General features: G+C 39.2%; 1 protein-coding gene across 2 annotated transcripts in view; it reads left to right on the top strand.

The window, feature by feature from the left end:
• Positions 1–14,392, top strand: part of BRD8 (bromodomain containing 8) — a 29,968-nt gene that overhangs the window by 275 nt on the left and 15,301 nt on the right. Inside the window, exons 2-17 of one of the 2 annotated variants that reach the window (XM_052642726.1) lie at positions 957–1,053; positions 5,057–5,126; positions 6,737–6,786; positions 7,022–7,144; positions 7,260–7,340; positions 7,786–7,850; positions 8,487–8,623; positions 9,152–9,370; positions 9,764–9,908; positions 10,764–10,973; positions 11,356–11,636; positions 11,964–12,416; positions 12,729–12,825; positions 13,031–13,077; positions 13,855–14,069; positions 14,243–14,335. In XM_052642726.1, the coding sequence (XP_052498686.1) occupies positions 957–1,053; positions 5,057–5,126; positions 6,737–6,786; positions 7,022–7,144; positions 7,260–7,340; positions 7,786–7,850; positions 8,487–8,623; positions 9,152–9,370; positions 9,764–9,908; positions 10,764–10,973; positions 11,356–11,636; positions 11,964–12,416; positions 12,729–12,825; positions 13,031–13,077; positions 13,855–14,069; positions 14,243–14,335 (2,383 nt within the window). The remainder of the gene's footprint in view (positions 1–956; positions 1,054–5,056; positions 5,127–6,736; positions 6,787–7,021; positions 7,145–7,259; positions 7,341–7,785; positions 7,851–8,486; positions 8,624–9,151; positions 9,371–9,763; positions 9,909–10,763; positions 10,974–11,355; positions 11,637–11,963; positions 12,417–12,728; positions 12,826–13,030; positions 13,078–13,854; positions 14,070–14,242; positions 14,336–14,392) is intronic. The other variant, XM_052642725.1, reaches the window with a different exon arrangement.

The following is a 14,392-nucleotide window of genomic DNA, read 5'->3' as shown; positions in this document are numbered from 1 at the left end:
TGCGCTGGGTCTTTGTCGCTTTCCGTGGACTGTTCTCTAGTTGCCGCGAGGAATGCTCCTCTCTAGTTGTGGTGTGCTCCTCTCTAGTTGTGGTGTGCAAGGCCACGGAGCTTTGAGAAAAGCAGCCCAAGAAAATTCTTGTATGTTTGTCAGCTCTGCGGGGTGAGAGGGAAAAAAGGTGCCTTAGAGGCTCCGGCGTGCGGACAGAGATGCTGTGAGCCATATGGAGTGGCCGGGGTCCCAAAGAGTCATTTTCTGATGAACATTTGTGAGGCCTGTACTCACAGAGAAATGGGGCATGTTAATCGTGAGCTTTTTCTGCCACTAGGGAAAAAATACATTTCGTGTATCTCAGCCATTTTCCTCTGTTTCAGGGACTGAGAAGGTCTTGTAGGCCTAACAGCTTGAGGGGAATGGGTGTAACTGAGAGAAGTAAACAAGTTTATGCTAAGAAGGAGGCGGGGCAGTAGCGGGGGTTGGCCGCTCGGAATCTTGGGAAATAAGGCCTGGGGTCCACTTTGGAATACAGCATTATTTTTTTTTTGGTCAGGGCAGAGCGGGAAGGTTGGTGGCTGGCAGGATCATGGGACCCACGTCCCCTCCAGTGAAAAGGCACAGACTTAACCACTGGACCACCAGGGAAGTTCCTGGAATAAAGCATTCTTAAAACTGGGTTTTTTGGAAGAACTGCCCTAAATTAACTTGACTTTTTTTTTTTAATATGGTAGAGTAACCATGGCATTTACAGAAAAATGTTTTGCCAGATAACCAAGTGCAGTTCTCAAGCAATGAATAGGCACCATCCTAGTGGTGGTGTTTACTTGAGAGGTGAAAATCAAGATTTGGTGATAGTGGCTCACTTTGTCCTTACAGGTTAGGACATTTTTGTATTAGACTTTTAATCCTCCCTGTGGGACTTAGTGCCTCAGTGGTTGTATCTAAATCTTTCCTTTCAGAACATAAGCTGCTGAGTACTGGCCCTACAGAGCCATGGTCCATCCGAGAGAAGCTTTGTTTAGCGTCTTCTGTCATGAGGAGTGGAGATCAAAATTGGTAAGGTATCTAGGATATCTGCTTCCTTGGGTATTAGAAACTGTTGTTTTTTTTTCCTTCATGTAAATACCGGTGGATTCCAGTAGTTAACGTTTAAGCAGTATTTGGTTAACAGCCTTCTTGAGATGCAATTACATATCACAAAATTATATTCACAGAATTCCCAGTATATTCACAGAATTTAACTTAATTTATTAAAATTATTAAAACTTATTAATATTTAATTTATTAAATTCACATAATTTAATATGTATCTGTAATAGGACCAATGCTAGAGTCTAATTTTACATTTTAAATACACTTGAAAGAAACCTCTTACCCCTTAAGGAATCACTCTACAAATCTCTTTGCCTCTCTAATATTTCCGCCTCCCTCACCAAACACTCATCTACTTTCTGTCTCTCTAGAGCTTATTCTGATCATTTCATATAGATGGAATCATATACTTTGTGGAACTCTGGGGCTGGCTTCTTTCACTTAGCATAATGCTTTCAGGGTTCATGCTGGAGTATGTATCAGTACTTTATTCTTTGTTTTGATGAAATTGTAGTTCCTTGTATGGGTTTACCACATTTTGTTCATTTGTTGATGAACATTTGAGTGGTTTTTACTTTGCTGAATATTAATGCCGCTGTGTGTGTACCAGCTTTTGTGCAGGCATGTTTTCATTTCTCTTGAAAGAGTGGAATTGCTGGATCATAGTTGAGTTCAGTCACTCAGTCGTGTCCGACTCTGCTACCCCATGGACTGCAGCACGCCAGGCTTCCCTGTCCATTACCAATTCCTGGAGTTTACTCAAACTCATGTCCATTGAGTTGGTGATACCATCCAACCATCTCATCCTCTGTTGTCCCCTTCTCCCGCCTTCAGTCTTTCCCAGCATCAGGTCTTTTCAAATGAGTCAGCTCTTCACATCAGGTGGCCAAAATATTGGAGTTTCAGTTTCAGCATCAGTCCTTCCAGTGAATATTCAGGACTGATTTCCTTTAGAATGGACTGGTTTGATTTCCTTGCAGTCCAAGGGACTCTCAATGGATCATATTATAACTCTTATATTTATCTTTTTGAGGAACTGCTTTCAAACTAAAAAGTGGCCTCGCCGTTTTACATTCCCACCAGCAATAAATGAGGGACCCAGTTTTTCTGCATGCTTGGCAAACATTTAGTCTTTTTGATTATAGCTATACTGCTGAGTGTGAAATGGTATTGTATTGTGGTTTTAATTTGTATTTCTTTTAAGTACCAGAAAGTAGGACTGTGTGTGTTTTCCAATCTTTTTTTCTACCAGGACATACTCTCATTTTTAACATTTGGTCTCCCCACCCCCGACTTTTTTTTTTTTCTCTCCGTATCTAAAGTTACCTTTTAATTGTCTTAAGTGTTTAAATTACTTAATAAACAAATTTGCATTTGTAGGGTTTATCTCTACTACTTTAAACATTCAAATGAGTTTATGAAAGCACCATTACTGATCACATGTAACACTTCAACAATTCTATATATTTTTCAAATAACTTTTCAAAGAGAAAACCAGAATACTCTAGGTAGCAGCTATTCTTGAGCTGGTAAACCCCAACAAAACAAAGCATGGTTATTTGCCGAATCTCAGATTGAACTTAAATATAACTCAACTATAAACTGAATTCATTTTTATACAAAATATTAATATCAAGTAAACTGGATTGAAATAGAATCCAATATGTATATTTTATTACAGTTTTCTTTAGTTTAAGAACACAAGTAAAAGTTTGAAATTTTAAATTGTATTTATGTTTTGAGGAGGTTCTTAAGATATAAAGTTCAAAATTCAAAATGGTATGCATCTGTATCTTATCTCCCAGGATTAGCAGTTCCTTGTGTGTTTCTCTGCCATTGAATTTTATACTTGAACAAATAAATATTTTCTTTTTTTTCTCTCCTTTAAAAAAAAATCCTTTATTTATTTTTGGCTGTGCTGGGTCTTAGTTGCTGCGCACGGGCTTTCTCTAGTTGCTGCGAGCGGCGGCTACTCTTCCTTGGAGTGTGCGTTGTGGTGACTTCTTTTGTTGTAGTCTGGGCTCTGAAGGCAGGGCCTTCGTTGCCCCATGACATGTAGAATCTTTGCAGAGTGGGAATTGAACCTGTGTCCCCTGAATTGGCAGACATATTCTTAACCATTGGACCACCTTTTCTCTCTTTAAACACAAGTGGCTTTGGAGTAGGTAATGGCATCCATTACATGGATGGAGGAGCCTAATGAGCTCCATGGAGTTGGACACGACTGAGCACTCATGCACCCACGCAATGTATAGTATAATTTTTACTGCTGTGTAAAGCAAATAAAGATCTTTCTCAAACATAACTGGTTGTATACTATGCACCTTTTACTTTGGCACTGCTGCCTTTTTTTTTCCTTCAACTTAGTATTATACCTTATAGATCATTGTATATCTTCATATGAATATCTAGGTCTTTTTAAAACAGCTGCATGATACTGTTTTATGGATATACCATAAGTTATTTAACTAGAACTTTGTTGATGGACATGTGCTAATAGAAATATAGTGTTGTATAGTTATTTGTGGATTTGTATCTTAGACAAACTGAAAGTGGAACTATTGATTCAAAGAACATATAAGTTAAAAAAATTTGTTAAGCATTTCAATTGCCCTACTCAGATTTGTTTCAGTTTATACTCCCATTGGTGATATGTCATACCTATTTTTCTGTGCCTTGGCTCATAGAATGTGTTGTTATGTATTTTTGATCATTGATAGTATAAGATCAAACTTTGAAGTAGTTCTTGTATCTTTCACTTGCATCTGTCCTATGATGAGTGAAATTAAATATCTTCTGTTAAAAAGACACCTGTATTTCCTTTTCTGTAAATTGTCTATTCCCATTTTTCTGACTATTAGTCTTTCTCTTTAATTTTACTGGTAGGGTGGGGAGGGTGAAGGTGGCTCCTTATATATTAGGGAGATTAGCCATTTATCTACATCTTGGGGTACATTTTTTAAAAACTAGTGTGCTGTTTGGCTTTATTTGATGTAGTGTTTTTACATTAAGGGTCTAAAATATAGTTTATTTATTAAAAGTTTTCTTTTAGAGCTCCTGGATTTTGTGACTTAATTAGAAAGTTCTTCCCTAGTCCAAGGTTATAAAATACTTTTCCTTTTTTTCCCCTAGTACTTCTGTGTACATTTAAAAAAATATTTAAATCTTGATTTGGAGGCTTTTCTTGATTTAAAGAAACTTTGTTATAAATCAGACTTTATTTTTTGCTGATAGTTGTCTACATAACAATGTTAAAGTGAATTTTTTAATAAACGAACTCTGTGAAACCATTATCCCAACACAGAATTTAAAAAGTCGTATAAGTGCATCATAGCAGAAAATTGTCTTTTTTTTCCAGAAAATACTGTTATAAATATGTTCTGTATCACCACATATATTTCATAGTTACTTTTATGGGTGTAATATTTTCTTGAGGGGAAGTACCATAAGTTAAATGTGCTGTTACAGGCATTTAGGAAAAACCTAACTGTTCATCAGTCTGATCAGCACACTTGTAGTTATCGCAGGGAGGATGTCGGTGCCTTCTTCCTGGTGCTTCTTTTGTTGAAATTATTTTCATATATTACATTCTTAAGAACTGTATTAGTAGATCAAAAGATAACTTTTGGGAGTCTGGAATATTGCTTCTCAAAAGATAGATATTTTCTAAAAGAACCAAAGAAAAAATTTCCCAAATGAACAGAAATGATACCTTAGTGTAGGTCCTCATACCTTCACTTCACTCAGGAAATACATCATGTAGGGAAACCGTTTATCAATGATATTTTCCCTCCAAAATGACTTTTCAGTAGCTGTGTCCTTTGCCATAGTCATGTATTCCAGAATGTTTCCCAGTAGCAGTTTTTTCTCCAGATTTTGTACTCTAAACCTTGAACTGTGGATGTATACCTTCTCTCTCTCTTTTTTTTTTTTCAATTTAGTGTGTGATGCTTTTTTCACTTTGTAGGGTATCAGTTAGCAGAGCAATCAAGCCCTTTGCAGAACCTGGCCGCCCTCCAGACTGGTTCTCTCAAAAAGTAAGTTCCCAAGTACATGTTCTTTTAGAGCATTTTTTGGGATATAAAGTGGGTTCCCTTCCAGGTCCTGCCCACCCCACCACCTGCCCTTCCACCCCTGTTTTTTTGTTTTTTTTTTTTGTCTTTAAGTATCTTGCTCATTTGGGCTTCCCTGGTTGCTCTGTGGTAAAGAATCTGCCTGCCAATGTAGGAGATACGGGTTGGGCCCCCGGTTGGGAAGATCCCCTGGAGAAGGAAATGGCAACCCTCTCCAGTATTCTTGCCTGGGAAATCCCATGGACAGAGGAGCCTGGATGGGCTACAGTTCATCAGAGTTTGACAAAAGAGTTTGACACAACCTGGTAACTAAATGACAATAACATCTTGCTTATTTATTTATTCTTATATTTGTTTCTTTTTAAAATTTTATTGAAGTATAGTTGATTTACAATGTGTTAATTTCTCCTCTCCACACCCTCCCCCTGATAACCACAAGTCTGTTCTCTGTATCTGGAAATCTGTTTCTGTTTCATACATATGTTCATTTGTATTGTAGTTTAGATTCTACATATAAATGATATCATATGGTATTTGTCTTTCTCTTTCTGACTTTGCTTAGTATGATCTCTGATTCTATCCTTGTTGCTGCCAGTGGCATTATTTCATTCTTTTTTATGATTGAGTAATAATTCCATTATGTGCATACATACACACTTCACTTTCTTTATCCATGCATCTGTCGATGGACATTTAGGTGGTTTTCATGTCTTGACTGTTGTAAATAGTGCCGCTATGAACATAGAGGTGCATATATATTTTCAAATTATTGTTTTGTCCAGATATATGCCCCAGAGTGGGATTACTGGATCATATGATAATTCTATTTTTTATATTTTGTGGAACCTCTATACTGTTTTCTATATTTACATTTCCAACAATAGTGTTAAAGGGTTCTCATTTCTCCATACCCTCTCTAACATTTATTATTTGTAAACTTTTTAGTGATGGTCTTTCTGACCGCTGTGACCAGGTCCTGCCCTTTTAAATCACAAGCCTTTTGTACCATGAAGAGTAGTTGAGAATACTTTTCCTTTTTCTCAGTATTTGCCAATCCATCCATGTATGCTCACACTATTACAAACTATTCTTTTCAGTGTAGCATAGGAGTGAAAAACCCAGTCTTGTACATTAGACAGATGCGAGTTTAATATGATTTTACTTAAAACTTTGAACCATGATCCTTAGTTTTCTGATTTGTAGAATAGAGATAAAAGTTGATTCAAGCTTGTTTAAAAGATTTTGTTGAGATAATACCTAGAAAACATTTAGTTCAGTGCCATGTATATGGTAACTACTCAGTAGATATTAGATATAAATATTGGCTCTTAGCTTGTCTCTCCCCAATACACAAATTCCATGCCAGAATTTGTATTACATATTATACAAATACATATTTGTATTCTGTATTATGGTGTTGATTGTTTTGAACTGATTTGATTGCAAAGTAATTTGTCCTAAGCTACTCATACCTTAAATATAGCTCTCCTGTCTAAACCTTAGTGTATTATGTTGAAATTTTAAAAAGTCGTCCGTTTTTAGGCTTGGTCATCATGTTTTCACTTTTTCCACAGCACTGTGCTTCCCAGTACTCAGAGCTTCTAGAGACCACGGAGACCCCAAAGTGAGTACAGGGCCAGGCATTTGAACCAAATCTCTTTAGTGGAGAATATTTACTGTAGAAGTCTGCTTTTTTTTAAAACAAAGAAATTATTTATATTATGGTATGATAAAATTGTAAAAATATAATAGTAATAATCTTTGGTTAGGTGGTGAAGATGCCTCAAAGAAAGCAAGTGGGAGTAGAAGTAACGTTCTTCTTATTCAAGTCTATATGTGTCTTTTAAAATTTTCCATAGACGGAAACGGGGTGAAAAGGGAGAAGTGGTAGAAACTGTTGAAGATGTCATTGTTCGGAAACTGACTGCCGAGCGAGTTGAGGAACTAAAGAAAGTGATAAAAGAAACCCAGGAAAAATATAGGTACATACCAGAGAGAATGCAAAATGGTTGGGAGAGACAAATGGGGCTACCTTACTCTAGTCAGAAATTTTAAAATAGATTAAAAAACCTAGTCTACCCACCTCTCATCCTACAGACGACTGAAAAGAGATGCAGAACTAATTCAAGCTGGGCACATGGACAGCAGATTGGATGAACTTTGCAATGACATTGCGATGTGGGTTATATTATTTTTCCATCTATACTCCTTCTCTTTTTGCCCTCTTTACTCCTTATGTAATCTGGTTTATTTCCTACATCTGCTACCCCTTTAGACTTGAGAGATTTTTGGAAAGGGACAGCTGCAGAGTGGCCTGGAAGCTGGGAGGGGGTGGTGAGTCTTAGAAGGTAATGTGATAGAACATTTCACGTGAGAACATAACTTAGTTCTAACTTAAAAGTGGCTCTAGTTTGCTGAGGTAAAGAACTGGTAGTTAGGTAGTATACTCAAACTTCCCTATTTTGCTGATAAAGTTTGTGTGGATTTTTTTTTTTTTTTTTTTTCCTTTAGGCTTTTCCTCTAAAAAGAGCTAGCCTGGCAAAAAAAAATTTCCTTGTGAGGGCACTATGAACTGTGGAGGAGCTAGAGTCGGCTAGGATCTAACCCTTAATTTTCTCTTTAGGAAAAAGAAACTGGAGGAAGAAGAGGCTGAAGTAAAGAGGAAGGCTACAGATGCAGCATACCAGGGTAAGGTGAACCTAATGACTAGCAGTTGACTGTGCAGTACTGCATGTTGATGGCAGGCGGAAAATATTTGTTAACACAGAATCCACTAATTCCAATTTACTTGCACACTTTCCTTTGTCATCTTCTCTTTCATCAGAATAAAAGTGTCCCTTTGTGTCCAGGAAGAAGCTCTTAGAAAGTGAGCTCTATTCAGAACTCACTTGACCTTGTGTTCTTTTAAGTACAAAAGCCTGATGATAACCTACTGAACATAAACAAGGTTTTAGAAGTCAGATTCTGTAAAAAGACTGAGAATAGCTCAGTCACTGGATAAGGGGGGAACTTAAGCATTTATAACTCTAGGAATACATGCTCTGAACCAATAAGGTCTTTCCTTGTTTAAAGCAGAATCTCAAGTTGTTGTAGAGGATACTGAGGGATGTTTAAACTACTTTCCTACTCTAGGAACTTTTGGGGTATACGAATTTGCTCATAGGAAAAATTAGGCTAAAAACTTGCAAAGAAAGCTTTCTAATCTAGATTCTTAACACTGCTTTAGTAATACAACATCTCTATTTGTCTTTTGTTGTATAATAGCAGAGTCTAGTTTTATTTTTTTAATCTTGAAGACAGAAATCCTTCTTTTTTATGTTCTAGCCCGTCAAGCAGTAAAAACACCCCCTCGGAGGTTACCTACTGTGATGGTCCGCTCTCCTATAGATTCTGCCTCCCCTGGAGGTGATTATCCACTTGCGGACTTGACTGCAACCACTATGGAAGAGGCCGCCTCTGGGGTGAGTGTATTTCCATCCACAGGAATTGATCAGCAAGGGGCAATAAGCCAGCTGAGAGCTTAATGAGGAAACCACTTTTGGCTTAGAGACCGTTTCCTCTCTTGGTCTGAATGCTGAAGACTCATCATGTTCTGTGCTTTAGGATAAGAATGGACCTAAAAACATTGAGCCTTTTGAACCGTTTTTAGAAATAGGTAAAAGACTAAGTTAAGGAATTACTTGTAAGTGTACTGGTCTTATGAAATTCTTGCTGAAATATAGGATGACTTCTTTGTAAATACAATATTGGTAGTGGGTAAGGAGTTTATAAAAGGCAAGTTGGGTGGAAAGATTGAGTCATTTTGGGTTTGAGTGGGTGGAAGAGAAAAATTTGGGAGGGAGAAAGGTGTGATTAAGAGCAAGAGGGGTTGAGGGTTTCTGGGCAGTTCCGCTCAGGACTGAAAGTAATAGATACACTAACCCATCCAGATTAGTAGGGAACCTTCCTGAGTTTGAGAAGTCAGATAAAGGTTCTCTGTTGTCTCTTAGGTAACCCCTGGGACTTTGCCGAGTACCCCAGTCACCTCGTTTCCTGGAATTCCTGACACCCTTCCTCCAGGCTCTGCACCCTTAGAAGCCCCCATGACCCCAGTAACAGATGATTCACCCCAGAAAAAGATGCTTGGACAGAAAGCAACTCCACCCCCTTCCCCTCTGCTGTCAGAGCTCTTGAAGAAGGGCAGCCTCCTGCCTACTAGCCCCAGACTGGTATGGAGACTTCTGTGGGTGTTTGAGAGCTGTGGTGATTTAGTAATTTGGAAGGGAGTGCCTGGGACCTAAAATATAACCTAAAATATACATGGAAAAAAAGTTCAAAAGAGGAAGAGATCTCCTAGTTAAATGTTAATTTAAAAACAAAACAAGTAGTTGATAGTATCCTTGGGTCCTGAGGTATCTGAAACCATAATTATTTTGATTCTCTTCTCCAGAGGACTCTTGTTCATAACATTTGAAAATTAGAGTTTCCCCGGGTCTGCAATTATTTTCTTTGGATATTAACTTTTAGTTTCATGAAGTTTGGCCAACTGCTGGAGCTTTTTTTGGGAAGTGGTAATAAAGGAAAGCTTGAGTGTAGCCTTCGCCTTTGTTCTTCCCTGGTAGGTCAATGAGAGTGAAATGGCTGTGGCCTCTGGCCACCTGAACAGTACAGGTGTCCTCTTGGAGGTAGGCGGGGTCCTTCCCATGATACATGGTGGGGAGATGCAGCAAACACCCAGCACTGTTGCAGCCTCCCCTGCTGCCTCAGGTAAGTCACTACTTTTCCGTTATCTACTTTGTTTTAGAAATGTTGAATATGGCATTGATTGCCCTTGGTTTCTAGCCTTTGTTATTAAGCAACTGTGAATCCTAGATTTAAAGCCCAACCTTGGAGCTGCATTACCTCTTAAGCCACATGGAGCTCAAAATTATAAATCCATTTCATCTTCAAATTACTGAATATCTTAGATGAACATGGTATAGATTGTATTAAGAATAGTGAAGTTAATGGTCAAGGTGCAAAGTCACAGAAGGGTGCTAGGGATACCTGAGACTAGTATAGGGAGACAAGATTTGGAACTAAAACGCTAGACTTAACAAGTTTCAGGCCTGCCATGCCCTGGGTTTGTGGCCTTGGATAGGTAACTTTAACTGTCGAGTTTCAATTTTCTGTTTTATTAGTTGCAATATACATACTTCTCATGGATGTAGTAAGAATTAAATGAGGTAGAAAATGTAAAGCAAAAAAGAGTTTTATAAAATGCCAAATGTTAGATTTTGGTGTTTGAGTGATGTTACATTTGAGTGGTTTATAGCATGCTTAACTTCAGCAGAAGTGACAGATTAACTCATACTGTTTTTGTTTGTTTGTTTGTTTTTAAATTGCCCCTCATCTTTCATATGAGTTGTGTATTCTAGTGCTTTGAGTCATTCCTAACTTGGCAGAAGATCTTAAGTGAGATTTGGAAAAGTAAGGATATAGATAATGAGCTTATTTAACAGAGGAGTTGCTTTCATCCTTTGAGACTAAAAATTTCCTTGTTTGAGTCTTAAAGTGGCTGTTATTTGCTTCTTGTTCATGTGCTTTCTTTTTACCTCGTTTGTGTGCCTCTTTGTCTGTTAGGTACTCCCACTCTTTCCCGGCTTTTAGAAGCTGGTCCTACACAGTTCACCACACCTCTTGCTTCCTTCACTACTGTTGCCAGTGAACCTCCAGTTAAACTTGTGGCACCCTCTGTAGAATCTGTATCCCAGGCTACCATTGTCATGATGCCTGCGTTGCCAGCACCATCCTCTGCTCCGGCTGTCTCCACTCCTGAGAGTGTAGCTCCAGGTGCGTCCTTGACCCACGCCCTGAGCAGCAACTAGATCCAAAGTTTCATTTTGAGCTTCATTTAGAGAAAGGTGACCAAGAGCATTAGCTTCTGTTCTCTATAGACGTGTACTATCTTTATCCTTACAAAAACAAGGATATGAGAAGAAGTGGGTGGGCATTTATTCTTTGGTGAAAAGGACTAAGTGTACACATATAAGTGGGCTTGAGAATGTGTTCTCACCTTTCTAGTTAAAACTGAGGAGAAGAAAATAAAGGCAGATGTAAGATAACTTCTACTGAGCTTAGGTTTATGGGTACTTGACATCTGAGCTTTGCCGTGATCTCCAGTTGGGCAGTTGATAACAAGCTTCTGAGATGGTTTTCTTTTCCTGTTATTCAGTGAGTCAGCCTGACACCTGTGTTCCCATGGAGGCTGTAGGGGATCCACATACTGTGACTGTTTCCATGGATAGCAGTGAAATCTCCATGATTATCAATTCTATCAAAGAAGAGTGTTTCCGATCAGGGGTAGCAGAGGCCCCTGGAGGATCAAAGGCTCCCAGCATTGATGGGAAGGAAGATTTAGATCTGGCTGAGAAGATGGATATTGCGGTGTCTTACACAGGTGAAGAGCTGGATTTTGAGACTGTTGGGGACATCATTGCCATCATTGAGGACAAGGTAACTATTTACCAAAGCCCCGAGGAATGTCTCATGGGTCCTGCATAGACTTCTCTCCTCAGCTTCTCCTTGCAGTAAGGATTACATAAACAGCTCTCCTTCCTCCCATCTCCATCTCTGTAGTACCAAAGCCCTTTGATGCTGACATACTAGTCATCTGCCCAACCTACTGGTTTGCACCAGACAGGTACCTGTACATTGGTTGCTGCTTCTTCCTGGAGGAGATGGAGAGAGAAGCTCAGATTCAGGCCATCTCATTGGGTGCTAATGAATTGAGGGACTTGGGCTTCTTTTTGTGACTTCAACAGTGTGTGTATTATGGGACAGGTAGATGACCATCCTGAAGTGCTGGATGTGGCCGCAGTGGAAGCAGCACTGTCATTCTGTGAAGAGAATGATGATCCCCAGTCACTGCCTGGCCCCTGGGAGCACTCTATCCAGCAGGAACGGGATAAGCCAGTACCTCTCCCTGCACCAGAGATGGCAGTCAAGCAAGAGAGGCTGGACTTTGAAGACACAGAAAGCAAAGGAATCCATGAACTGGTGGACATCAGGGAGCCCAGTGTTGAGATCAAAATGGAACCTGCAGAACCAGAGCAAGGCATTTCAGGGGCTGAAATGGTATCTGGAGTTGTTCCAGCCACAAATATGGATCCACCAGAACTCAGGAGTCAGGACTTAGACGAGGAACCCAGAAGTATAGCAACTGGAGAAATTACTGAAGCAGATGTTTCCAGTAGGAAAGGTGATGAGACTCCACTTACAGCAGTGAAGACAGAGGTATTTAAGATCAGGGGCTTGGCAGGGGGTTGGGAGAGGGTAGAGGGTTATACCTTATGTAAGAAGGGACAGTTTGGGCCTTTGGTTTTCCTGTTGTATTCCTGAGTTCTGACATGTTGGTGTCCAAAGCCCATAGGTATGATCAATGCTATATATATTTACTTAATCCTGTTCCTATTAAGGTGACAATTACAGTCATATTTCATGGGTAAGACTTAGAATTTCTTGTATAGTTTCATTATCATTGAAGAATAAAGTAGAAGCTATAGCGATTTACCAGGACTTAAGGTACTTATCTTTTTTGGTCTTCAGGCATCCCCTGAAAGCATGTTGTCTCCATCACATGTTGTCTCAAATACCATTGAAGATCCTTTAGAGGCAGAGACTCAGCACAAGTTTGAAATGTCAGGTAAATAAATAATAAAGCCAGGACATATATACTCTGTAACTAACTTTAAATCATTTGCTTTGGCTTCTGAGGGATTGTGGGTTGTGGGCAAGTAGAGGAGATAGAATAGGTCAGCATGGAAAGGAGAGCTGCAGGGGATTATTGTCCATAGGAACGGGAGGGCTAAGGTGGAAAAATCTTCAGGTAGTCTTTCTCTCCTCTGCAGACTCATTGAAAGAAGAATCAGGGACTATTTTTGGAAGCCAGATAAAGGTATTTCAGACTTTTCTTTATTCCTCTTGCTGTGTGACTAGATTTCCCTATAGCACTACCTTTTTAATGAATTTGAGTAAACTCACATCTTTATTCTCTGAGATGAGACTGGTTAAGGAGTTGCATGGGGAAAAGCTGCAGTGGACAGTTAGGCATAGTGGGAATACTGTGGCAACATATGCTCCTATCTGAAAGAGTTTGTGACTATCACACAGACCCTTCTTTGTGTATAATGCACAGAGAAGCTTTGATACATTCAGAAGATTTGGAGTGAGTAGGGATACCAGAGCCAGGGAGAGCATATAGGAAATCAGATTATTAGTTATACTATACAGAGAAAGTCATCCAAAGTTTTCTTTTTAGAATTACTAAAGCAGTAGTAACAAACAGACTTAAAGTAATGTGATGTGAGCTTGCTCCATCAGATGAGACACAAAATAAAAACTATTTTTGATAATTTGTACCCAGGGTCAGAGTTCCTCTCAAGAGCAAGGGGAAAGAAGGAACGCCTCTTAGCTTAGTCTTAAGTAAGTAGCTTTTTTTTTCTTCCTTTTAAAAAGATCCTGGGTCTTATTCTTTGTCCAGGTTCTAAATTACTTGATCAGTCAGTATCTGTAAGTAGATGCTAGTATAAGTGATAGAGGGCTCAGTCAGGATATAGTGTGAGGCCATTTTCTAGAACTGATCTGACCCAAAAGACAGATCACGTTTAATGATGCTTTGCTGGATAGTTTTGCTCTCCTTTCAATTTGTTGACTGGAACACACTATGTCTAAGGATGCCCCAGGTGAGGATGAGGAGGAAGATGGAGTCAGTGAAGCAGCAAGCCTAGAGGAGCCTAAGGAAGAAGATCAAGGAGAAGGCTATTTGTCAGAAATGGATAACGAACCCCCTGTGAGTGAGAGTGACGATGGCTTTAGCATTCACAATGCTACGCTGCAGTCCCACACACTGGCAGACTCCATTCCCAGCAGCCCTGCTTCTTCACAGTTGTGAGTATTAGCAATTCTTTCTTTGGGGTCAAGGCAGTGAAGGTGAGAAGTAGGAGAGGATCTTTTCTTTAGTCTTACTTTTTCATCTTCACTTTCTTGGCCTGAACAAGCATTTGATAAATAGAACTTTTTTTTGGACTTACACCAAGTGGGACTCTGCTATTTTATTTCAGCTCTGTCTGTAGTGAGGATCAGGAAGCTATTCAAGCACAGAAAATCTGGAAGAAAGCCATCATGCTTGTATGGAGAGCTGCAGCTAATCATAGGTGAGTGGGCTTTACCAGTTAATAGGAACATTTCCTCCTGCTCTTTTGGTAACTAGA

This window comes from Budorcas taxicolor, chromosome 7 (genome assembly GCF_023091745.1).
Source record: "Budorcas taxicolor isolate Tak-1 chromosome 7, Takin1.1, whole genome shotgun sequence".
Lineage (NCBI taxonomy): Eukaryota > Metazoa > Chordata > Mammalia > Artiodactyla > Bovidae > Budorcas > Budorcas taxicolor.
This window is presented reverse-complemented; position numbering and strand designations above follow the sequence as displayed.